General features: G+C 45.0%; 1 protein-coding gene across 2 annotated transcripts in view; it reads left to right on the forward strand.

Moving 5' to 3' along the window:
- The first annotated feature begins 1,071 nt into the window (after positions 1-1,071).
- Positions 1,072-25,553, forward strand: part of LOC311037049 (NACHT, LRR and PYD domains-containing protein 1-like) — a 66,966-nt gene continuing 42,484 nt past the window's right edge. For both annotated transcript variants that reach the window (XR_014599917.1, XM_084046109.1), the window contains exons 1-5: positions 1,072-1,202; positions 17,700-17,839; positions 18,498-19,208; positions 23,905-23,967; positions 24,395-24,522. Coding sequence is in view for 1 of the 2 variants with exons in the window: in XM_084046109.1 (XP_083902235.1) it covers positions 17,833-17,839; positions 18,498-19,208; positions 23,905-23,967; positions 24,395-24,522 (909 nt within the window). In the remaining variant the exon portion in view is untranslated. The remainder of the gene's footprint in view (positions 1,203-17,699; positions 17,840-18,497; positions 19,209-23,904; positions 23,968-24,394; positions 24,523-25,553) is intronic.

The raw sequence follows: 25,553 nt of genomic DNA on the forward strand, positions 1-25,553 counted from the left end.
ACTTGTGTCATGTTACTATGACACAGTAACATGTTCTATTTTTTGTAAGAATTAGGACATAAGAATTAGAACATTCCCAACATTCCCAACACAAGTCTGCTGGCGGAGACTTGTGCTCCGAGGAGCACTTTTTCTAGTTATTATTGTTATCATTATTAAGATATATATTTTTTGTGTGTGATTCACGAGCGAAGTACCCAAATGGCTACTTTGCATAACAGGTTTACAAGTGAGTGTGAAAATGTGTCCTCAGTCCCCGCATCTACAGAGGCTAACGTTAAGCAACACAGCATTTTGGCTTCAGTCCGCTGCTACTATCCTATCTGCACGCATAAAATACCGTTCCGCCGGGGAAATGAATCACCAATACACCCCCTGTGCAGGACCCATGCTCAGGAGCCAGTCACACACCTCTCAGCAGGCGTGTGCTGGCAGGTCGCTCAAAACAAGAGCGAATAACAACAGACAGTGGTGGAAAAAAGTACTCAATTGCTTTACTTAAGTAAAAGTATAAATTCTGCAATGTGAAGTCCGGAATTCAAAATTGAGTAAAAGTACAAAAGTGTTGGTATCGAAATGTACTTTTTTGTACACATGTAAGTAAAAGTGCTCATTAGGCAGAATGTCCCATTTCAAGTTTTCAAATGTATAACAATATTTTGAAAATAGCAGATCTACAAGCTCACATAAATCGCATTGTGGGCTTGTAGATCTGCTATTTTCAAATGGCCGAAATGTATCTAGGCCTGAAGTGGTAATGTATGTTTTGTAATAATGATCAAAATCTACAAAGTAATTAGTAACTAAAGTTCTCGAATATTTGTAATGGAGTAAAAGTACAATATGTGGATCCGAGATGTGGAGTAGCAGTTATAGTATTGGAAATTGGAAATACTCAAGGAAGTACTCAAGTACACCACTGCAGAGATTGACTTGTTGAGGCCTCGGGTACCTAAATATGTGCCAACAGTGGCATCTGCTGTCACATGACATAACTGACATTAATAGATCTTTATGTTGTGTGGAAATCCTTTGTTGGTGAAAACGAAAGTATTTCTCATACTCCTCAACCAGACGACGGAGTAAGATGTTGGAATATTTTTCCTTCTAAGTCGATGTTTGTTCTGTTAAATCATGATGTGGATTTATTTCAACTCTTTCCCTGTTAACATGGACTAGCTGTTACCATACATCTGTGACAGGTAACGTTAAATAATGCATCAAACAATTAAAACGTTATTTACACTTTTGTTTACAGTCAGTCACGAACAGACCACGTGAACAGTGGTGGAAAAAGTACTCAAATGTTTTACTTAAGTAAAAGTGTATATGTAGAAGTATTCTGTTAAAAGTAAAAGTCCTGAATTCAAAATGTTACCTGAGTAAAAGTACAAAATAATTAGTATAAAAATGTACTTAAAGTACCAAAAGTAAAAGTACTAAAACGTTTGAAAATAGCAGATCTACAAGCTCACAACCGCGACTTTTAGATCTGCTATTTTCAAATAGCCTCCTAGGTATGAAATAGGGCTAAAGTGGTTAATGTAAGTTTTATAATATAATCATTTATCTGAAAAGTAACAAGTAACTAAAGTTTTCAAATACTTGTAGTGGAGTAAAAGTACAATATTTGCCTCTGAGATGTAGTGGAGTAGAAGTAAAAGTATAGACAATTGGAAATACTCCAGTAAAGAAAAAATACCTAAAAAATGGACTTAAGTACAGTACTTGAGTAAATGTGCTTAGTTACTTTACACCACTGCGTGTGAATGTGTACTACTATGTAGCCTACATTGTATATACAAGTTACAAGCTTTCTACAGCTGTAAAACACAGCAGTGGTGTTTCCATCTCAAATGTATGAATATAAAGTATTATAACCAAACATTTGAGTAGCCTGGCAGTTTGCCAAGATAGAAACCACCCATCCACCCAACCATGACACAGCTGAGGAACAGGGAGGCCATGGACTTAAATATGATTCAACAGCGACATCTACTGTCACACAATGGAATTGTCTCCAGTCTCTCCACAGGCCGAAGGCGTGGCCGAGACTATGTTTTTCCCACTGTCTGTCTGTCCGTCCGTCCGTCTGTGAACAGCTAATCTCCGGCACCGTTGGCCCGATCGACGTGAAACTGTGCACACATACTCCCCGGATGCCAGAGCAGAACCTCTGACCCAGATTTTTCAGATCGGCCTGTTTTAGCGCCACCAGTAGGCAGAGTTTTGCAAAACCTTTTTTTTTATATTACTCCTGCAGATTTTGTCCAACCATAACGCAAATCGGTACACAGTATCTCTATAGTCATGTGATCAAGACGGAGCTGTCCGATTTTTCATATTCCATCCTGAATGGCTAACATTGGCTTCCAAAGTTTGCAGGAGTGGTCTACTTTGAACAAAATGCCTCAAATCATGAACGCAGCGTGCAATTGCCGTGAAACTTTGCATGCACATTCCCACTAGGCCAAGAAAGAAATAACACCCTATTTTTTTCAAATCCGCCTCATGGTGGCGCTAAAACAGGCTGATTCACATGTTTACCTATAACTGCACTGCGATCGGCGTGACACTCGCATGCACACTCCCTAGAGGCCAAGGAAAAACCTCCATTTTTCACATCAGCCTTTTATAGCGCCACCAGCAGGTCAATTTAAAAAATAATGTTTATATTACTCCTGATTACTCTGTTGCAACACATGTGTGACAGGCAACATTACAACCTACAACTTCTTAAAGTTATGGGACTGCAAACGTTTGCAACAAATGAGCGTCGCGCCTGTCACAGATATGCGCAGAGCAAGTTCTTTCAGGGAACTCAGTGCAGTGTTGGTGGCCTACCATTGGACCACGTCAGCTCCACATACTCATCCACTCATTTCATTCTCAGACCGCTCTATTTAAGCTGGAAGGTTGCACTTCTCATCCTGCTTGCTTTTGCTGCACACACACTGTTGCTGCTGCTGCGCTGCTGTTCATTGCTGTTGCTAAAATTGCTGCTCACCCTCCACCACCCCATGGTACCACCTGTTGTTTTTGGATCTGCTGTTATGTACGGGGGAGTCCCTGGTTGGGAAATGTGCATCATCAGAGTACTTAAAGCAGATCCAATTCATCGCCAAACCATAATAAATATATTGCTCATTTTATATTCAATAATAATATATTTTATCCTTCATGATTTGTATTTTTCTATTTATGAGTTGTCCTGAAAGAAATAAGGTTATTAAGGTTAGGGTTAGGCATTGTTTTACTGAGGTTAGTGTTAGGATTAAGGTTAGGATTAAGGTTGGGTCGGTTTTGGTGCCCAGAAACACCTGGTGCCCACTGTGTGTTGGTGCCCAGTGTTACTGGGGCCCAGTAGGGTTTTGGTGCCCAGTGTTACTGGGGCCCAGTAGGGTTTGATGCCCAGTGTTACTGGGGGGAGTAGGTTTTGTTGCCCAGTGTAACTGGGACCCAGTAGGTTTTGGTGCCCAGTGTTACTGGGGCCCAGTAGGTGTTAGTGTAACTGTTGCCCAGTAGGTTTGGGTGCCCAGTGTTGCAGGGTGCCCAGTGTTAAATTACACAAAAGGAAACAGCAAGTACTTAAAGCACTGTTTGGTTTCCCATGCTTGCTTTTTGGGGGACACATTGGACCTAGAGAGGTATCGTGGGTTTGCTTCATTTATCTGACAAAAAGAAACATGATCACTGCTTTAATCAGATTGGAAATGGCCTCAAGATGTACATTTTGGAGAAAGTTAACATCGCTAGAAAGGTTAACTTGACGAGGGTTTGACCGAATTACAACACAGACACATGAGCTATGCAATGTAGAGAGACTGTATGAAGTCTGTGTGTGTGTGTGTGTGTGTGTGTGTGTGTGTGTGTGTGTGTGTGTGTGTGTGTGTGTGTGTGTGTGTGTGTGTGTTGATGTGTGTGTGCTTGCGTGTTTATTTCATTGTGTCTGTGCTACTGTCTTGCGTGTGTTTGATTTGTGTCTGTGCTTACGTGACGCTGCGCGTTTGTTTTCCCTAGCTTCATTCACATTGGTGCCGTATGCGTGTGTATGTGTGTGAGACAGAGGGGTGTGTGTGTGTGTGTGTGTGTGTGTGTGTGTGTGTGTGTGTGTGTGTGTGTGTGTGTCACACACACACACACACACACACACACACACACACACACACACACACACACACACACACACACACTGTGTGTGTGTGTGTGTGTGTGTGTGTGTGTGTGTGTGTGTGTGTGTGTGATCTCGCCGTTTGATCTCGCCGCAAAGCGGGCTGCTATGGGCCATAGTAGTTCCAAACGTTGGCACTATCTCATTGAGATAGACAGAGAACTTCCGCATTCCATTCTTATGATGGGAGTCACTGGGACCGAGGCTAATAGTGTCGTAACTCTTGTACGGCTCTGTTCACGGCACGCTGGCTGTGCAGTGTCTGCTTATTATAAGCGACGTTGGGCTTGCTTTTCTGTAAAGTTGCTCGTAAATATTGGTAGTTGCGGCTTGTGGGTTATGTTTTTTTGGAATTGTTTCGGGCTTGTTTCCTAATGTTGTTTAAACCACTGGTTTTCAAACATTGTCATGGCAAGGACCCCCATATTAAATATACATAATTTGTCCACAGACCCCCATCTGGAAATAATTTGTGCCAGGGATTTGTGTTAAAATGTTTCAAATGTTCCAAAATTACATATTTTTTTCAAGATTTACTTTGAAAATGGCAGATCTACAAGCTCGTTGCGACGTGTTGTGAGCTTGTAGATCTGCTATTTTCAAATAGCCAATGTAGAAGGGCTCGCTTCTTTTGGGCTTGTTTTCATAGACGTGGTTACTTGTTTCTCTCTGAAAACCTGGCAACACAGTTGCTGTGTTTCATTCAAACTCGAATCTCAGTCTGACTGTCACGAATGCAGAGACATATTAAAGACAAGAACGTAAGGGGGTTTGCTGGAAAGCAGAGGGAGAAAAAAGCTTACAATAAAAAAAACTAGCTGAAGATGCCACATGTTTTAAAATAAAAGACAGCTAGTGACTGCTAGGGCTGCTTAATTTGCTTCTGTCCCTGAAAATGTGTGTAAGGTAACTATTAACTAAGGACATTTACTCAAGTACTGTACTTAAGTACAATTTTGAGGTACTTTTACTTTACTGGAGTATTTCAAATGTTCAGTACTTTTACTTCTAGCCTACTCCACTACATCTCAGAGGCAAATATTATACTTTTACTCCACTACAAATATTTGACAACTTTAGTTACTAGTTACTTTGTAGATTGTTATTATTACAAAACATACATTAACCACTTCAACTACAAACATTTTGGCCATCTGAAAATAGCAGATCTACAAGCTCACAATGCGTTTTGATGCGACACAAATGGGTGCGTTTATGTGACAGGGTCAAAGCAGGGGGGTGAAACCAAATTGTAACATTTTTTATTGATGATGAAAAACCTGTATTACGCACTTAAAAACATCATTCTCTTAACTATATTTCTGCACTGCATGTTTTATGGTTGACAATGTATTTCCCCCCGGTCCCCGAGCCACTTGACATTGGACTCCCCTATAGGCTGTGTGACATTGGCCTTGTGACAGCGGACGGCCAATGTCCCCAGGTCACGCTGGTGGCAGAGCGAATGAGGGCGGAGTAGGGTGTGGCCCACCTTATTCAAAAGTGAGCGCGAGCCACTTGGACAGCAGAGAGACAGGCATACAGGGCAGTGTGGAAGTGACAGCCAGAAGGGACGGTTGTGCACAGGAGGAGCAGACATACCACGGAGCAGAGGTGGGGAATACAGTGATCGCGGCACGTACCAAGCCACCAGCAGCGGACGGTGAGCAGACGGCGCAGTAGCAGCAGAGACGGGGAGGACAGACAGACGAACCAAGGAACGGAGGAGAGGTCCAGTGGCGATAACGTTGCGCGCTTCACACCCTCAAAGCCAGACGTACAGTCTGGCGGGCGAGTAAGTGTCCTTCTATGCAACGTTACCTTTATAAACCCACGGTCCTAAACCTCATATGTGAAATATACCTGAACAGATGAACTGGTTCTAGTTTCTATGATTGCAGGCAATACGCACGAAGACAAGAAGAGACAGTGATTCCTGGCCTAAACCCCCGCTCCAGTTAAACCCCATATAAGGACATTCCCACCTTTTGCATTGAACCGTGATGAGTATATGACATATAGCAATTGAATTGGCACTTGGCACTTTACTGCTTCAGTAATAGTTGGCACTTTAACGCTAAATTCATTATTTATTTGCTATAGTTTGCACAAGCCCTGTCTGTTTTTAGTGTTTGGTGATTGTCTGTATTCCTGTATTTTAGTTAGTTAGTGGGCGCATTAGGAGGTTGAGGTTTTAGAATTAGTGTTATATTTTGTTTATGCTTTTCAATATTTTATGGCTTATAGACGCCACTGTATTAGCTTAATAAAATAGATTACCTTTTTATACAAACCTGTTTCCGTCCAGCTTTCTCCAAGGGATATGTGTTGAAGTGTTGTTCTCATTTAAAAGTATTGTACTTACCTGGGTAAACTCGAACCTGTGAATAGCCTAAGAAAGAGTGTTACAGAGGACCCTACCTCTTAAATAAAAAGGTGGCGTAGTCTTGCAGTACCTAACAAACAGTATTATTCTCACAGTAATTACGCACCCCGCACTTTACCGTGCAACTGATATTTTATTGTTGTGAGTTTAATGTGTATTGTTATTTATTTATTATTGAGACAAAGTAAAGAGTGTCAGCATTCTAAAAAGAAGTGGCAAGTTACATGTGACAACCTGGCCACCGTCACATATTTGGCGTAGCGCGGCAGGACTGGGTAGAGAACAACACAAAATCCCTAAGAGAAACTGTATTGAAATTTTGCTGTTTTGTTGCTTTTTGTTTTGTTTTGTTTGGTTGAATCAAGAAAGTAATGATGATGATGCCAGTGTATCCAGGGGCACCGTGGCTACCTAAGTTTTCGGGCATAGAAGGTGAGGAGAAATACAGGGAATGGAGAGAACAGATTAAAGGATTATTGGGCACTCAGGATTTAACAGAGGAGAAAAAAGTTGCTTTTGTAGTACAGACCCTTACTGAGGAAGCTAAGCGACAAATTAGTGTAATTGACAAGGAAGATCGCAATACAGTGGCCAAAGTCTTTAAATGTTTAGACACGTTGTATAAAACATCTGTTTCTGCTTCCCAAGCTCGTGCCTTGTTCTATGGCTGTGCGCAACGCGCAGGCGAAAGTGTGCAGGCTTATATTTTGAGGCTTAGAGAGTTGTTCTGCGGGCTGCGGCGGCTCGACCCAGACACCGCTCCCTCCGATGCCATTCTGCGAGAGCAGTTACTTGTAGGACTGTCTGAAGGCCCTCTGGGTCAAGCCTTAAGAATATATGCCCGTCGAAACCCCACAGAAGACTTCGCCGCCCTAAAAAATGAGGCCTTCCTACTAGACACTGAACATAGAAGAGAAGGGACTGCTGAAATCTTGTGCCATGCTGTTAAACCTGTCTCTATCCCAACACCCTCACAGGAATCTGAATGGAGAGAGAAACTGAAACAGGAGATTATGGAAGACGTCAAATCGCAAATGCAGGGGTTTACGCAGGAGCTCATGAAAGAGATCAGACCGCTCCTTCGACCCAACACCACCGATACACGACCTCGCGGTTCGCCTCCATCTGAACGACGCCGGGAGCCGTACCAACGCAACGAGTGGGATGAGGGAGGTAGGCCGATCTGTAGGAGCTGTAGGCAGTCTGGGCACATTGCTCGCTTTTGTAAATCTGACCCCAATCATTTAAACTAGTACGCCCTGTCGCCGAGGTCCGGGAGACAGGGGTGCAGCGCGCACTCACCAGATCAAGGGCTAATGAAGTATTTATTGGGGACTGTCCGACTATTGGGATCACTATGGGAGGAGTCCACTTAAGGGGGTTACTGGATACTGGGTCACAAGTCACATTAATGCAGCAAAGCTTATTTGAGGAAAAATTCTCACACCTAACGTTGGGAAATGGGCCCCTTGTTTTTAAATTACGCGCCGCTAATGGTCTTGACTTACCGTACACTGGCTATGCCATATTGGACCTAGAGCTGGAGGGAATGAAGATCCCAGGGAGAGGAGTTGTAATCGTGAAAGATGAACATTGTACTCAACCGCTGATTATTGGGATGAATGTCGTGAACGCTGTATGGCATGCCCTCTTTAAATGGCCTGGGAGGCCTGTGTTTCCATGTCAGCAGGGAAGGACGCTGTGGAAGGACGCATTCGCCACCTGTAGGAGGGTGGAGGCAGTGACGAACGAAGATGGGTCCATCGGTTATGTGTGGCCGGTCGGCCGGCGGAAGATTCGAATCCCCGCGCAGAGTGAAGTGATGATCTGGGGCCGCGCTTGGAGAGGACCAAATGGAGCGGACTACGAGGCCTTGATGGAAGCCTTGCCGGATGGAAAAGATTTGGGAGTGGCCCGTGCCCTCGTCACGGTGCGCCACGGACGTGTTCCCATACGAGTGTGCAACCCACACGCATACAGTCTGGTCCTGGACCGCCACCAGAAGCTGGGGAGGCTGTACCCGGTGGAAGAAGCGGATGTCCGAGGCGGCAGGGACCTGAGCCTGTCCCTGGGGACCGACGGAGAGGTGGAAGTGGCCGTAATCAGTGTGGAAGATGATGGACCACTGAAGACCCTGCCCGAAGAGATGGAAGTGTTGACGGAGCGTGATGACCTGCCGGAGGCGCAGAAGAGAGAGTTACACGAGATGTTGTGTCGGTGGAAGAAGGTGTTCGCCATCCATGACGAGGATTTCGGACGGACGGACGTCGTGCAACACCAGATACCGACCGGAGACGCGGCACCCATACGAGAGCGACACCGGCCGTTGCCGCCCTCCATGTACCGGGAGATGAAGACCCTCCTGAATGAGATGCTGGAGAAGGGAGTCATCAAGGAGAGTTGCAGTCCGTGGGCGGCACCTATCGTACTGGTCAAGAAGAAAGATGGCAGCTGGAGGTTCTGCGTCGACTACAGGAAACTTAACGCCGTGACGCACAAGGACGCCTTCCCCCTACCCAGGATAGAAGAGACGCTCACCAGCCTGACGAAGGCGCAATGGTTCTCCACGTTAGACCTGGCCAGCGGGTATTGGCAAGTAGGAATGGATCCCCGGGACCGGGAGAAGACCGCCTTTACGACCCCGCTGGGCCTGTTCGAGTTTCAACGCATGCCGTTCGGGCTTTGTAATGCGCCCGCGACGTTCCAGAGGCTGATGCAGCAGTGTCTGAGTGGTCAGGTGACAGAATCCTTGCTGGTATATCTTGATGACATTATAGTATATTCACCTGACTTCTCCTCTCATCTACAGCACCTCGAGCTCGTCTTCCAACGCCTGTGGAGACATGGACTGAAGCTGCGGTTAGACAAATGCAAACTTCTGCGGAGGGAAGTGCAATTTCTGGGCCATGTCGTGGACAAAGAGGGAGTGCGGCCCGATCCGGAGAAAGTGGTGGCAGTGCGGGACTGGACACCACCCTCAACGGTCCGCGAGGTCCGCGCGTTTCTAGGTCTAGCGGGTTACTATAGGCGTTTCGTGTCCTCTTTTGCTGCTATAGCACGACCCTTAAACAACTTATTGATAGGAATCCCAAATGACGTAAAATCCCACCAGTGTAAAGTCGAGTGGACTTCGGAGTGCCAGCGGGCGTTTGATGCGTTAAAGAGTGCCCTCACACAAGCCCCGGTGTTAGCGTATGCGGATTATACACAGCCTTTTGTGGTTTACACTGATGCGAGTGGCCGTGGGTTGGGAGCGGTTCTAGCCCAGGTCCAAGACGGTCACGAACGTGTAATAGCTTATGCAAGCCGCAGTCTCCACCCGACCGAGCAGAATGACGCAAATTATAGCTCGTTCAAATTGGAGCTTTTGGCCCTTAAATGGGCCGTGACCGAGAAGTTTAAAGATTATCTCACTGGCGCTCGATTCACAATATTCACGGACAATAACCCTGTTGCGCATCTCCAAACGGCTAGATTGGGAGCTGTGGAACAACGGTGGGCTGCTCAACTTGCGTCGTTTACTTTCGACATCAAGTATCGACCGGGCAAAAACAACGCCAACGCTGATGCCCTATCGCGGTTCCCAGTGCAGCCTGTAGATGTGGCGGCTGTACAATCGACGCCAGCAGCCCGGGAGGATGAGTGGAGAGAGACGCAGGATCGGGATCCAGATGTGCAGGTGGTGAAGAGGTGCGTGGAACGGGGGAGAGCCCCTAATATGGTGGAGAGGAAGAATTGGACTCGGGGAGCGCGGCAACTGTTACGCCAGTGGAACAAACTGATTATACGAAATCATGTGTTATATAGGAAGGTGACCGATCCTTATACCAAAGAACAATACTCACAGATCATTTGTCCAGGTTCACGCAGAGAGGAGGTATGGAGAGGAATCCACACGGCCGCGGCACATGCTGGGTTGGAGAGGACCTTGGCCCAGCTGCGACGTCGGTTCTATTGGCCAGGCATGGAGGGAGCGGTGCGTCAGTTACAACAGGGTTGTGTCGCCTGCAGCCTGCAGATGAACAGGTCAGAGCCTCGGGCCCCCTTACAACCCTTTGAAGTCTCATATCCACTAGAAGTAATAGCCATTGATTTCCTCACATTAGGTAGGCCTGCTGATGCGTGGCAAAACATTCTGGTAGCTACTGACTTATTCACCCGTTATAGTTGGGCTATTGCCACCCGAGACCAGACTGCGCACACCACTGTCCGTGCGTTATGGACGCATATTATCCAGCCGTTCGGCTGTCCGGCCCGGTTCCACTCAGATCGAGGCCCCAACTTCGAGTCCGAGTTAATGCACCATTTATGTCAGACTTATGGTATTGCAAAAAGTCGCACCACTCCGTACCACCCGGCTGGGAACGGTGGAGTGGAACGATTTAATCAGACATTACTGAACATGTTGCGATCACTAGACACTGATAAACAAGGAAGATGGAATGAGCACTTACCCGAGTTAGTTCATGCTTATAACAACACGATCCATAGTGCTACGGGTTATGCCCCCGCCTACTTAATGTTTGGCCGACATTTGAGGCGCCCTATAGATGTCCAGTTAGGAGTGCAGTCAGCGCAAGAGCGCATGGGAGTGGGTGGCTGGGTACAGGACCACCAACAGAGAATGGCGACAGCTTATAGGACCGCAGGGGAGAGGATGGGAGAAACGGCCAAGAGGAGAAAGCAGGTTTATGACCGTAGGGCCGGTATTACACCCCTATTACCAGGAGAGAGAGTGTGGATTCGAAATAGGAAGAGAGATGGCCAGGGGAAATTGAGTACGTGGTGGGACCCCGAGCCTTACGCAGTGATGGAACAGGTGGGAGCTACGGGGTTGGTGTACCGAGTCAGACCCGAGAAGGGGGGGCGAGAAAAGACCATACATAGAAATGCGTTGAAAGTGTGTGTAGCCCCCAGGTCGCCCCACGAGGACCCCCCAGCTGTAGTGCAGCCCGAGCAGGTAGAAGCAACAACGCCGCAGTATTATGGGTTTCTCTCCGTCCCGAGAGCACCAGATGAGCCACGGCGCTCGGGAAGAGCAAATATAGGCCAGCCACCCCAGAGGTATGGACATGATTAGGGACAGTTGCAGGGACTGGCAACGGAAAAGTGGGGGGGGATGTGACAGGGTCAAAGCAGGGGGGTGAAACCAAATTGTAACATTTTTTATTGATGATGAAAAACCTGTATTACGCACTTAAAAACATCATTCTCTTAACTATATTTCTGCACTGCATGTTTTATGGTTGACAATGTATTTCCCCCCGGTCCCCGAGCCACTTGACATTGGACTCCCCTATAGGCTGTGTGACATTGGCCTTGTGACAGCGGACGGCCAATGTCCCCAGGTCACGCTGGTGGCAGAGCGAATGAGGGCGGAGTAGGGTGTGGCCCACCTTATTCAAAAGTGAGCGCGAGCCACTTGGACAGCAGAGAGACAGGCATACAGGGCAGTGTGGAAGTGACAGCCAGAAGGGACGGTTGTGCACAGGAGGAGCAGACATACCACGGAGCAGAGGTGGGGAATACAGTGATCGCGGCACGTACCAAGCCACCAGCAGCGGACGGTGAGCAGACGGCGCAGTAGCAGCAGAGACGGGGAGGACAGACAGACGAACCAAGGAACGGAGGAGAGGTCCAGTGGCGATAACGTTGCGCGCTTCACACCCTCAAAGCCAGACGTACAGTCTGGCGGGCGAGTAAGTGTCCTTCTATGCAACGTTACCTTTATAAACCCACGGTCCTAAACCTCATATGTGAAATATACCTGAACAGATGAACTGGTTCTAGTTTCTATGATTGCAGGCAATACGCACGAAGACAAGAAGAGACAGTGATTCCTGGCCTAAACCCCCGCTCCAGTTAAACCCCATATAAGGACATTCCCACCTTTTGCATTGAACCGTGATGAGTATATGACATATAGCAATTGAATTGGCACTTGGCACTTTACTGCTTCAGTAATAGTTGGCACTTTAACGCTAAATTCATTATTTATTTGCTATAGTTTGCACAAGCCCTGTCTGTTTTTAGTGTTTGGTGATTGTCTGTATTCCTGTATTTTAGTTAGTTAGTGGGCGCATTAGGAGGTTGAGGTTTTAGAATTAGTGTTATATTTTGTTTATGCTTTTCAATATTTTATGGCTTATAGACGCCACTGTATTAGCTTAATAAAATAGATTACCTTTTTATACAAACCTGTTTCCGTCCAGCTTTCTCCAAGGGATATGTGTTGAAGTGTTGTTCTCATTTAAAAGTATTGTACTTACCTGGGTAAACTCGAACCTGTGAATAGCCTAAGAAAGAGTGTTACAGAGGACCCTACCTCTTAAATAAAAAGGTGGCGTAGTCTTGCAGTACCTAACAAACAGTATTATTCTCACAGTAATTACGCACCCCGCACTTTACCGTGCAACTGATATTTTATTGTTGTGAGTTTAATGTGTATTGTTATTTATTTATTATTGAGACAAAGTAAAGAGTGTCAGCATTCTAAAAAGAAGTGGCAAGTTACATGTGACAACCTGGCCACCGTCACATTTACATGCACAATATTTATTCATTCAGAATGAACTCATTCCGAATAGAAATGTATACCCAACTGTTTACATGGCACCTGAATAAAAGTACTCCTGTTCCTCAATCGTTTACATGAGCAAAGCATTCATTCGGAATAGAACTCTGGTCATGCGCAGAGTGCTTCGGGCCAGGTTGGGGGCGGGGGGCGGGGGACGGGGGGAGGGGGCGGGGGTGTTTGACAGGTAAACATATTTATTATTTACCTCTGGCAGCCTTGGTAATGAATAATAACAATTAAGTCACGGCTGCCAGAGAGAAATAATAACAAGCCACAGCTCACAATCAATCAAAGCTGCCAGCTATATAGGTAAATGAGGAAGAAGAGAAGAGAGACAATAAAACAAGTTAAGAGAGAGAAGGTAGAGAGAAGGTTTGATAATGGAAGCACACCGCATCCTGAATACGGCCATTGGTCTGCTATTGATGAGTTTAATGCAGCAAAATCAGCTCCTGTTATATTTGCTGCTGACCCGGAGGAGGAGCCGGTCGGCGGAGAACTACGGGCGTCTGCGACTTGGGCTTGGAGCGCCAGACTCCACATGGCTTGCGCCTCTCCCCCCCCACCCAGAAGCACCAGGGGGCAATGGATGAAGGTCCGCAGTAAGGACTGGTGGGAGCGGATTGTGCTCACGGAGTACACCGACGCCGACTGGAAGCAGGACTTTCGCATGACCAGACGGTCCTTTGTTAAACTGTGCGCCTTGATGGAGAGCTATATGGCCCCAGATGACGCGACAGTCAGATCCCCCTCATGATGCGCGTGGCCATAGTCCTGTATAAACTTGGGAGCTGCGGGGAGTACCGACTTGTGGCCAACCAGTTTGGGATCCACAAGTCGACTGTGAAAAAGTTCCTATACATGTTCTGTAAGGGCATGATGGCCGGGCCGGTTAGACAGCTCATACGTGTACCAAGTGATGAAGAGGCAGTGGAGATAGCGGGATTTATGGGGTTTACGCATGTCTACGTCACCGCGCTAGCCAATGACACATGCGCAAAAGAACAAATGTATACCAGTCTGATACCAGTGCGTTTACATGGGCAATGTAGCCCGATTCTATCGGTATATACCAGCCCTTCAAACCCGAATGAAATTTCATTCGGATCAGACCGGTATGGCCATACCGATGTGTTTACATGAGCATTTCTATTCTGAATGAGCATTCATTCCGAATTGAAGTGGAATAAACCTGTCCATGTAAACGCAGCCATTGTGAGCTTGTAGATCTGCTATTTTCAAAATATTTGTATGCGTTTGAAAACTTGTGAAACGGGACATTCTGCATAATGAGTAGTTTCTACTTTTGATACTTTTTGATAGGAATACGTTTCAACTTTTACTCAAGTACATTTTGAATTCCGGACTTTTACTTGCAACAGTTAATACTTTTATTTAAGTAAAATAAATGTATTTTTTTCACCCCTGGTCCCCCCCACCTTGGAAGTCACAGATACGTCTCTGGAGAGAGGTGTGGGCGATCCATTGTGGTTATGACATGGATTCATATGAATCAGACATTGATTGATTGATTTATTGATAGATAAGGTACCTGGATATTGGATTGGCGGGCACTGGCCCAAAAAAGATTGAGGAACACTAAAGTGTTTTCAACCTTTTCATAGATTTCATAGACGGCAGCATAGACTTGTTTACTGTCAATGTGTAGGGCTGTGTTGGATTCATGTTAATGTGTATTTTCAGACAATTAACCACTTAAAACCCTCACAACTTGTACTTGCTCTGCTCCTTTTTTCTCCTACACCAACCTCTTTGCCGAAAATTGCCTTGTAGATCTGCTATTTGCGGCTCATGTTCTCCCCAGAATAGGTGCGATAGCGTTCAAGTGGCTAATGTAAAAAAAGGTTCCTATCACACAAAGATTTAGTGGCCCCTGTGTAGTAACTCTGAAGACCCCATAGGGGTCCCAGACCCCCTGTTGAAGACCCCTGGTTTAGAGTCTATATTGTGTTATAGCCAGGGCAGGAATTTCACGGCGGCCACGACGGGCATGGCTCTCGTTGCCCCTCCGTTTGGCCATGTGCCCCTCGAAAAAATACATGCCCCACGGCCACAGTGGCCTTGATGCCCTTCTTGCACTGCCCCAGCTGATCTACAAGCTCATAGCGCAGCACCGAGTGCAGCGCTATGAGCTTGTAGATCTGCTAACATACGTTTTATAAAAAGACGTATGTTGCTATAATCAGTGGTTCTCAAACTTTTTCATGTCAAGGACCCCCAAAATTATATGTATTTGGCCGCGGAACCCCATCTCAAAATATTTTGTTCCAGGGATCCCCAGAAGCAAAGAGCAAAGATTTGAGATTTGAGATTTGTGTGTGTGTGCGTGTGTGCGCGTGTGTGTGTGTGTGTGTGTGTGTATGTATACTAGAAGTTCGCGTCGTTCACTTTGCAGTGCCACCTTACAGGCACCTCACAGTGTGAGAGAGAGTTTTGTGCTCTCCTAAATCCACGGCAGGCTTTGAAAGTACCCACTTCAGAAAGAGGTGACGTGCATCACCTCTCCAATGACCAAAACCCACTATGGAAGCCGTCGAACTGGTGCGATCTGACGGCATCCTAGAATTTATAGGTAGGATGTGATGTCATGCGTGATGTCATGCTGTCGTGAGATTACGTCACACTGGCGTTGTGTCCATATTCGGGACGACCGTCTCATCGTGATGTCAGATTACGTCACACTGGCCACATACAACGTTCGTACATACTGACAACCGACATGGCGCAGGATTCAAATTGTATATATAGATAGATAGATATGTATGTATGTATGTATGTATGTATATATGTATATATGTATATATGTATATATGTATTTATATATATATATATATATATATATATATATATATATATATATATATATATTCAAAGATTTGCACACATTTTCAAGATTTCTTTCAAAGAAATTGCAGATCTACAAGCTCATACTGTTTATCTGCTATTTTTTAACAACTCATTCACTACCAGATTTATTGCTGGCTGTGTTTGCCCACTGCCAGCAATTTCATATTTTTTTTTAACTTTCAACAGGTCACAAAACAATTATATTCATTAGGATCGCAAGTCCAATCGTTTGTAAACAGACAGGCTATCCGTTCACGTCATCCAGACAACAAACAGTCCGATCGGCATGGAGTCCTTCTCCTGCAGCCCTGTGTAAACACACCATTTATCGTCACGTGAACGGTCGGTTCACTTACTTTCTCAGCTCGCCACAGAAAATGTACATCCCTTATGATCGCGTGTCCAGCTGTTTGTAGACACACAGGGTAGGTGTGTGAGTGGCCCAGAGAAGACATTTTCAATCCTCGACATTCCATTCTACAGTAGTAGCAGTTTGTAAACAGCGCGTTTGACGGAGCATGGCAGCGAAAAACAAAGCCGAGAAAATGGCGTTTCAGAGGGTGACTTAAACAGGAAGCAGACGTAAATGGAAATCTTCGATTGACGTTATTTCCGTATCCGGGTGTGTTACAATGCAATGTATCACTACGAGAGATGAGTATCGGTGAGATCTTTATAAAATCGACGTTTTTCAAAATTATGTTTTTTACGTCAGTGGCAGTGAATGAGTTAATTAATAGCCAAAGACATCTTAGAATGGCACAGATGCGTTCCCTTCCCGGTCTTAATGGGTTAAGCACTACCGTCCTGTCAATATGTTTTTTGACACCAGCTGTCTGTGGTTGAGATTCTAAATTTGTATTGGACAACATCATTTGAAACGGTTTCAAACTGTAGGTCATTGCTCTGAAGCAATTCAATAACTGGTTTTCTCCATCTCCACACCTGTCTGTTCTTGACACCTTACAGACCTGGATGAGGCACTCCTTGACATCCGTGTGTGTGTGTGTGTGTGTGTGTGTGTGTGTGCGTGTGCACGCGTGCGCGTGCGCGTGCGTGCGTGCGTGTATTAGAACACTTGGTCGAGTGGAGGTTGTAAATCACAGATGATTAGATTCTCCGCTTTTAAAACACTGGCTGAGATTTCATAACCACTGCAAGGGGTGGCAGTGGTTCAGGGGTAGAGTGAACTGGAAACCGCAAGGTTCCCAGTTTGATCCCGGGCTCCCCCAGAGTTAGTGTCGAAGTGTCCTTGAGCAAGACATTGAACCCCTAATTGCTCCCGATGAGCAGGTTGGTGCCTTGCATGTTTCCTCCTCCATCGGCGTGTGAATGTGTGTGTGAATGAGTGAATGTAATGCACAATCTATGTAAAGCGTTTTGGATAAAAGCGCTATATAAATGCACCATTTACCATTTATGACTCTCAGCCTCACATTGTCCCTCAGAGAGAGTGTAGCGGCATGTAGTTACTACAGCATCACAGACAATGAAGACAAAGAAAATCAACAATAAACGTCTATAATCTATGATGGATCATGTCACGTCACTGCATCGATGCAGAATCGTGCACGGCCACAACGCAATGCATCTTAGAATTGATTATTGTCCACACCTCTAGTAGACAGGATCAGTTGTTGTTGTTGATGTGTGTAAGAATCCACTTTGACCATCTGTCTCTCTGTCTCCCCATCCAGCTCACCACTTCATCTAACCAGCCAATAGAAACCCTTTTAGTATCAAGTTTCAACGTGTATCTGACGCTGTGTGACCTCAGTTCTACATGAACGTTTAACGTCTACAGACAAGGACCACTGACAGACAGAGGTCATGGCAGGTAAGCATACTGTACAAGCAAATGTTTGTGCGCTTCATTAATAGTCCTAACAACTAAAGTATTTTCTGAAAAATAAGATGAAATGTACACACTGGCTACAATAATGAAATATATTTATTTATATTTAGGTGCTCCAATGTAGAAAAATAGTTTCCTGTACGTGTGTCAACAATACCCAGCAGAAACACATAAGTGAAGTAAATATTAAGATAAGTTAGGACAAATAATATATAGTTTACACAAACTCAGCTCAGTGACCTTGTGGATAAAGTCAGCCTTGAGATTGGGAGGTCGGGGTTCGATCCTCCGGGCCGGGTCATACCAAAGACTATACGAATAAAACCCCTGTGACATACTAGCATCATGTCAAGGTGTACTTCTACATCATGGCTGGGGGATGAACTTTTACATGAAGCTGCCTCACACTACAGCAACAGGATAGGCTCATGTCCTATAGGCCGGGGTCCGCCTTCCTTTCCGGCATCTCGCCACTCCGACTACGTGGCTTCCGCGTGTGGTTAGGGTTAGGGTTAGGTATAGGGTTAGTAACCGTTGAAAAGGCGACATGTAACCCTATGGGCCACATGGTTCCCAAGGCTACTTAATTATTTACTTAAATTTCTCTCTCTCTCTGTCTCTCTCTCTCGCTCTCTCACAGAGAGCAGCACAGCATCATCTCAGCCATCACAGTTGCATCCGGCTGCCATGGAGAGAGGACGCACAATTCCGAGCTCCGTACTACAACGCAGAAAACATCTGAAATTCTTGAGAAACATCCTCAAAGTCAGCAATTACATTGTCCTGATTTACGCCGTGGTCTTACAGGGACTTATTTTCACAGAATCTCGAGATGTGCAGCTTCCGAGTAACTCCAAGGAAAAAGGTGCATCACTGGGAAACGTAACATTGATGCTTACAAAAGCACTGGCCGAGCGAAATGTGGTCTCTTCAAGGAAGAACAAACAAACACAGCTAGATGGCAGAAGGCAGTTAAAGGCGATCATAGCCATGACCTTGCTTCTGTCCGGGAATATACATCCAAACCCTGGACCAAACCCTGGACCCATCGCTGCCACACAGTGCCCGGAAATCATGCCTACAGAGACCGCTAGCATCCCAGCTAACGGGGCAAACAGCAGCTTAGCTCTCGGAGCTAACAATGCTAATGATACCACCCTGCCTTCTGGATCCAACAACGCCGCTGGTAACACAAGCACTGGACATCCATACCAAAGCCTCCCTTGTACTAATCAGCCAACACACAGCATCGTCTGGGCACAGACCACCTCACCTGATACAGATGAACCCCCAGAGCCCATACGAGAAGACCCGGCCATCCCACCATCTCAGCCGGCAGCGACAGACACAGGTGGGAATTCTGTACTTCTCTAAAACTAAACTTGATGTCTCTATTAATGATTCTGAAATTGAGATTGAAGGTTATCAGTCATCAGGAAGGATAGAGATAAGTGTGGCGGAAGGGTTGTGCAATTATGTGAGATCTAACATTACATTTAATGTACCCTCAGACATAGGAAACACATAATCTATCTGGATAAAAGTAATTTATCCTGAAGCTAAATCCCTGATAATTGGTGCCATCTACTGACCAAAATGCATTTTAATAGAGGAGTATGTGACAGACATAGGCATGTTGGATTTAATTCTGATAAGCGACTACAACACCAACATGCTATGGAAAGACACACCCATATTAAAATCATTTTAGCAAGTTATGTAGCCTGCATAGCCTTGTCCAGCTGATAACACGATATACAAGGGTGTGTTCTACCACTCAAACCACATAGAGCTTATTTTTTTTTTATCTCGGACCAGTCCAGAATCTCAAGAAGTGGCATCATTTTTTTTTATTTTTATAATTTTTATCCCACGATTTTGTAACCCTTATTTTTCACCCGGTGCCAATTTTCTAAGTGATCCTGGGCACTACACTCCCCTCACCAGCCGAGGGAGGCCAGGGCCGAGCTCATGCCTCCTTCAATGCATGAGAGCCAACTGACCTTCTTGTCATCTGACAGGAGGGAGTTTCCCTGGTTGGACGTAGCGCGTGGAAGGAACACGTTATTCCAACCAGTTCCCTTCCCCTCCATCAGGCGCCCCGGCTGTCATGGGGGAGGAGTTTAGTGACCAGGATTACTACATGTTTTTGTAAGGGTATCAACTACCCTGAGAGACACGGGGAGAACATGCAAACTCCACACAGAGTAGGCCCTTTCGCCAACCCCACCTAGGGTATGGGCGCTGATGACGCGGAGGAGGAGACATGCCCCCAGCGCCCACAGCGTCCCCGGCGGGAATTGAACCCAGGACCTTCTAGCTGTGAGGCGACAGCGCTACCGACTGCGCCACCGTGCCCCTAAGAAGTGGCATTATTGAGTACAATATAATTTTCTCGTAAAATTCATGAATCTGTAGTCTATTATCACAACACAATCAGATTCAGATCAATGAAAGTGCTAACAACAGCTCTGGAGAAAATGGACCGGTTCAGTGTTCTACCGAGGAGGCCTTGTCTGGTTTTAAATCTGCATTCGATATCATAGCACCCACGAAAGTTGTACAGGTCAAAGCCCGTACTGCACCTTGGATGAACGGAGACATCTTAAATGCTATCAATGTCAGAATATTCAGAAGGACTCAAATGCAGAAAACGGCAGGCAAGAGGCAGAATGAAGCTAACTCAGTCTTTACTTAAATTCCCCAAAACAGAACAAAAGTTAATACCAGAGCTATGTCATCAAACAGCAAAACAAGGCAAGCAAGGGCAACGCGCAAAAGGTTAAAGACGGGGTGCCATGATTTTCAGTGATCAACCCCCCCCCCCTAAAACATAATCATCAGGTATTATGGTTATACTAGGAGGAAGATTTTTTTCAAAAAAGTGTACAGAAATTGTTAAAGTTATGTTTTTATGTGGACACGCCTCCAGTTCATTAAGTATACCTGGTTCTCACCTTAGCACCTCCTCCACCACCTTAGCACCACCCACCTGTCCTAGTCCCCTCCTCCTCCTCATGCCCACAACTATTGTGTTATGACAATGAGGGGGAGGGTATATTTTTACTATGTAAAAATATTAAGTGCAAAACGATGGCACCACCTCTTTAATCCAGAAACAGCCGGTCAACTTCTTAGTCCAGGAACAAACGGGTAAGAGGGTGGTGGTTCTGGCTGGAACAGAAGACAGGCATTACTACGACAAACTGACAAATGGTAATTTTGAAGCTCACTGAAATATATACCCTCAAACTAATTAGAACAACAGACAGCAGGTGAGTAGCAACCTGTGAGGAGTAGAAAATTAGCAAAGGATTGGCTAATGACTGATTAATAGGAATACAGGTAGTGAACACAAGGGCAGGTCTAGAGAGGATGCCTGACAGTACCCCTCCCCTCACGGATGCCCTTGGGTGTCCTCGCAGGTGCCTCAGGATGAAAGTCTTGAATAAGGACCGTGTCCAAAATGTCCTAAGCAGGGACCCAAGTCCTCTCCTAAGGACCATAGCCTTGCCAGTCCACAAAGTATTGCAGCCCATGCCCACGTTCACGAACCTTGAGCAGCCGACGCACAGTGAACACCTCAGAGCTGTCCACCAACCTGGGTGGAGGAGGGGGATTGGGGGGCGGGGAGTATGGGCCTTGGTTGACAGCTTTGACTCTAAAGACATGGAAAGACGGATGAATCCGATGAAGGGGGCGAGGGAGTTTGAGACGGACCGCTGAAGGGCTGATGACCTTAGAGACAGGGAAAGGTCCCACAAAACGAGGAGCCAACTTGTGTGATTCCACCTGTAGTGGCCAGTCCCTGGATGACAACCACAGTGTCTGGCCCCGACGGTAGGAAGGAGCTGGGCGTCGACAACGACCGGCATAGTGCTTGACCCTGGCAGATAACCAAAGCAAGGAGGATTGGGCGGCCCGCCACATTTTGTGACAGAGGCGGATGAACTGCTGGGCAGAGGGCACATAAGCCTTTTCCCCCTGGGAGGGAAACAGAGGGGGCTGATAGCCGAGACAGCAGTGAAATGTGGACAATAAACCAGTGGAGGCAACAGGTAGAGAGTTATGAGCATATTCAGCCCACAAGGCCTGGTTGTGAGAGGAAAGACTAGTGCTTTTATTTGCAGACTAAGTGATCATTACATGATCTTTTGTACAACCTAAGACCGGTTACCACAAAACAGTCGTGACCAGAGACATCAAAAACTACAAAAGTGAGGACTTTAATCACAGTCTAGAGAGACAGGACTTGTCAGATGAACTAAACAGCACACAGGTAGATGAATCTTGGCATGGCTTCAAAACTAAATTCACCTCAATTTTGAATAGCACCCACCTTATGAATATTATAAAACAGCGAAACCAGCCTAAAAATAATGTAACTGCTATGACCAGATCAGCAAGAAAAAACTACCTCAATGATAAAATTGAAGAAAACACAAACAAACTATGTGAGCTTTGGAAGTTGCTTAACAACCAACTAGGCTGCAGCAAAAAAATGAAAACCAGGTTTACAAACATCAACATTAAGTCGGACGACATTCTCATTACAGACAAGCTGGATGTGGCAAATCGCTTAAACATCTTCTTTACAACCATAGCCTCAACACTGGTAAACAAACTGCCCTCCCACTCTGGGCGTTTTAGTGTAGAGCACATCCAAGAATTCTACAAAAACCTAGGTGTCCGCAAAGATGATTTAAAACTCGCAACAGTGACAACCGATGAGGTGTTCAAAAGATTGAGCGCACTTCAACCACACAAGGCCACTGGCCTTGACAATATTCGTCCAAATTTCTCAAAGACTCACCCGCCTCCATTGCCCCAATCATCACCAACATAGTAAACGTCTCCATCAAACAGGGAGAGGTTCCCCATGATTTCAAAATGGCGAGAGTAACCCCTCTGTACAAAAAAAGGAGGTAAATTAGACCCCGGCAACTACCACCCTATTTCTATTCTTGGGCCCTATTCTGGGCGCCGCCTTACCCATTATCCCTAAACTTTCTTTGCCATTTTTTCCTATTTTGAAAAACATTTTCAAATAGTTCAACGATCTACATCGACAGGTTGTGAGCTTGTAGATCGGCTTTTTGAACTATTTGAAAATGTTTTTCAAACTACACTGACACATGCCTTCTCTATTTGAACGACCACATCAAACAAGAGGTGGACCAGGGCAAATACTGCGGCATGGTCATGCTGAACCTCCAAAAGGCTTTTGACAGCGTTAAGCACTTTTGACAGTACATCAGTGGGCTGTATACGATCCTATCTGGAGGGGAGGGAACAGGTGTGGAGGTGAACGGAACCCTGCCCCCCCCCCCCCCCCCCCCCCCCCCACCTAGTGAGCTGTGGCATTCCGCAAGGAAGCATACAGATCAGTAGTACTCACAGAACGTAAACTACTATTCTGATTCCAATCTCAGATCATCCCTCTCCACTGACACCTGTCTACTATATTTGACCGACTACATCAAACGCAAAGTAGACTCGGGCAAATACTGCGGCATGGTCATGCTGGACCTCCAAAAGGTGTTAGACAATGTAAACCATTCAATACTACTGAATAAGTTGAAGGTTGATTGGTTTTGATAACACATCTGTGAACAGGATGAAATCCTACCTTGAGGGAAGAGAACAAGTGTGATGTCAAAGGAACCCTGTCCTCGTCCCTCCCAGTGAGCTGTGGGGTTCTCAGGGAAGCATCCTAGGGCTGTTACTGTTCCTTGACAATAATGTAATCTCAAGTTAAGAAGAGGTTACCTATTTGGGCTGCATTCTTGATAAAAAGCTAACCTGTGGAAAAAAATGTAATTAAAAGTGATCAAAAAAGTCAATCAAAGAACATGATTTTTGGGCAGCATTTAATCTTTTGTCAACAAGAGTGCACTAAAGACTCTAGCTGGAGCCCTCATTCAATGCCACCATGAGGGACCAAGGCTACTTAATTACTTACTTAAATGTCTCTCTCTCTCTCTCTCTCTCTCTCTCTCTCTCTCTCTCTCTCTCTCTCTCTCTCTCTCTCTCTCTCTCTCACACAGAAAGCAGTAACGTTGGAGAAACTTCAGAGAGCAGCACTGCATCACCTCAGACATCACAGGATGGTAATCATTCATTTATTTTAACAGGGGATGTTCTTTATCTTTATTCTATTTAGTTTAGAATCATTTAGGATGATTAGTGGACAACTTTATAGGAAAGTGAGACAGATATTAAAAGTAGTCCATAACTCATTCACCATTTGTTACATTTCTGGTGTCTCAATCAATTAACTGAGTAGTGAATTTATGACATTTTATTAAATCAAATTACAAAATGGAAATAATAGCATATTTAAATAGATTTCCATAATTAGGGAGACACAGCAATAGCTGCAATGAAAATATAATTAGTTTATAATTAACCAATAGGCAGGATCATTCAAGGACAGGCATAGATAGAAAATAACAACCAATAAATCTATGTATCTATATGAAAATGTTTTGCACATAGTTTCACCAATGGCTAAGTTTTAAATCCTCTCATCTTCAGAGAGACACTTCATTGACCAACACCGCTGTTTACTGGTTCAGAAAGTGACCATGGTCAAACCCATCCTGGATCTGCTCCTGGAGAAAGAAGTCATCACCCAAGAGGGCTACAATACTGTGACATCTAAGGTAAAGTTAATACATAATATGTAATATAATGTTATAATATAATTAGGGCTGGGACTCGATAAAAAACAAATCTAATTAATTAGAGGCTTTGTAATGAATTAATCAAAATGAATCACATGTTTAATCGCATATCAATATTTGCATATGCAATATTTTGCTGTTTGTTTAAGCAACAAAATATATTTTTTTTATCAAGGTGGTACTAAACAGACCAACAGATCAGTTTTTCCATAAAGTGCAGATATTTTAGGAATATATTCAGAAATTCAGTACACAATACTTTCAAGTACATTCCAGAACAGTGAAACTCTGACCACTAGGAGCAATACAAAATAAAGATGTCTTGATTGACATCGGCTTCTTCTCCCATTGGTTTGTTTTCTGTTCGTTGGTGCACCGGTATGATCGGTACGACTGAAACGTGCTCAGTGAGAAGTTCCTGGTGCAAAAACTAAGCACGATTAAAATGCGTAAATATTTTTAATCGCATATTTCTTTCTGCAATTAATTAATCAAAATTAATCAGTTAAAGTCCCAGCCCTAAATATGATATGATATAATAATAATAATAATAATAAAAATTGAGATGTACGATATAATCGGTAACGTATCGGAATCGGCCGATATCGGCCCTAAAATGCTCAAAATAAACCCGATTAAATTCCCCGATATTGAGAAGCATTAATAAAATACCCGAGAGCAGTCTGTCTGCCTGTCTCTTTAAGAGTCAGCTGTTGCCCCTCCCCCCTCCACACGCTCTGCATGCCTCTCAGACAGTGCACTCATTGCGCAGCAGGCAGAGGCTAGGCTAGGCTGCGTGAACAGAGACATCTAGTCAAACTAACAGCAAACAAACTCTTCACGTCCATAGTTGAATACCCAGAACAGTCAGAGGGTTTCTTGTACATCTTAAATTAGATTAGAGTAGGGATACTGCGGAGGATATATTTTCAACACGAATGTGTACATTGCCTTCTTATTTAACATCGACGTAACACACTCGTTACTCGACTCGTCTCCTAAACTCACTG

Source organism: Gymnoscopelus microlampas (assembly GCF_963454915.1).
Source record: "Gymnoscopelus microlampas genome assembly, chromosome: 21".
Lineage (NCBI taxonomy): Eukaryota > Metazoa > Chordata > Actinopteri > Myctophiformes > Myctophidae > Gymnoscopelus > Gymnoscopelus microlampas.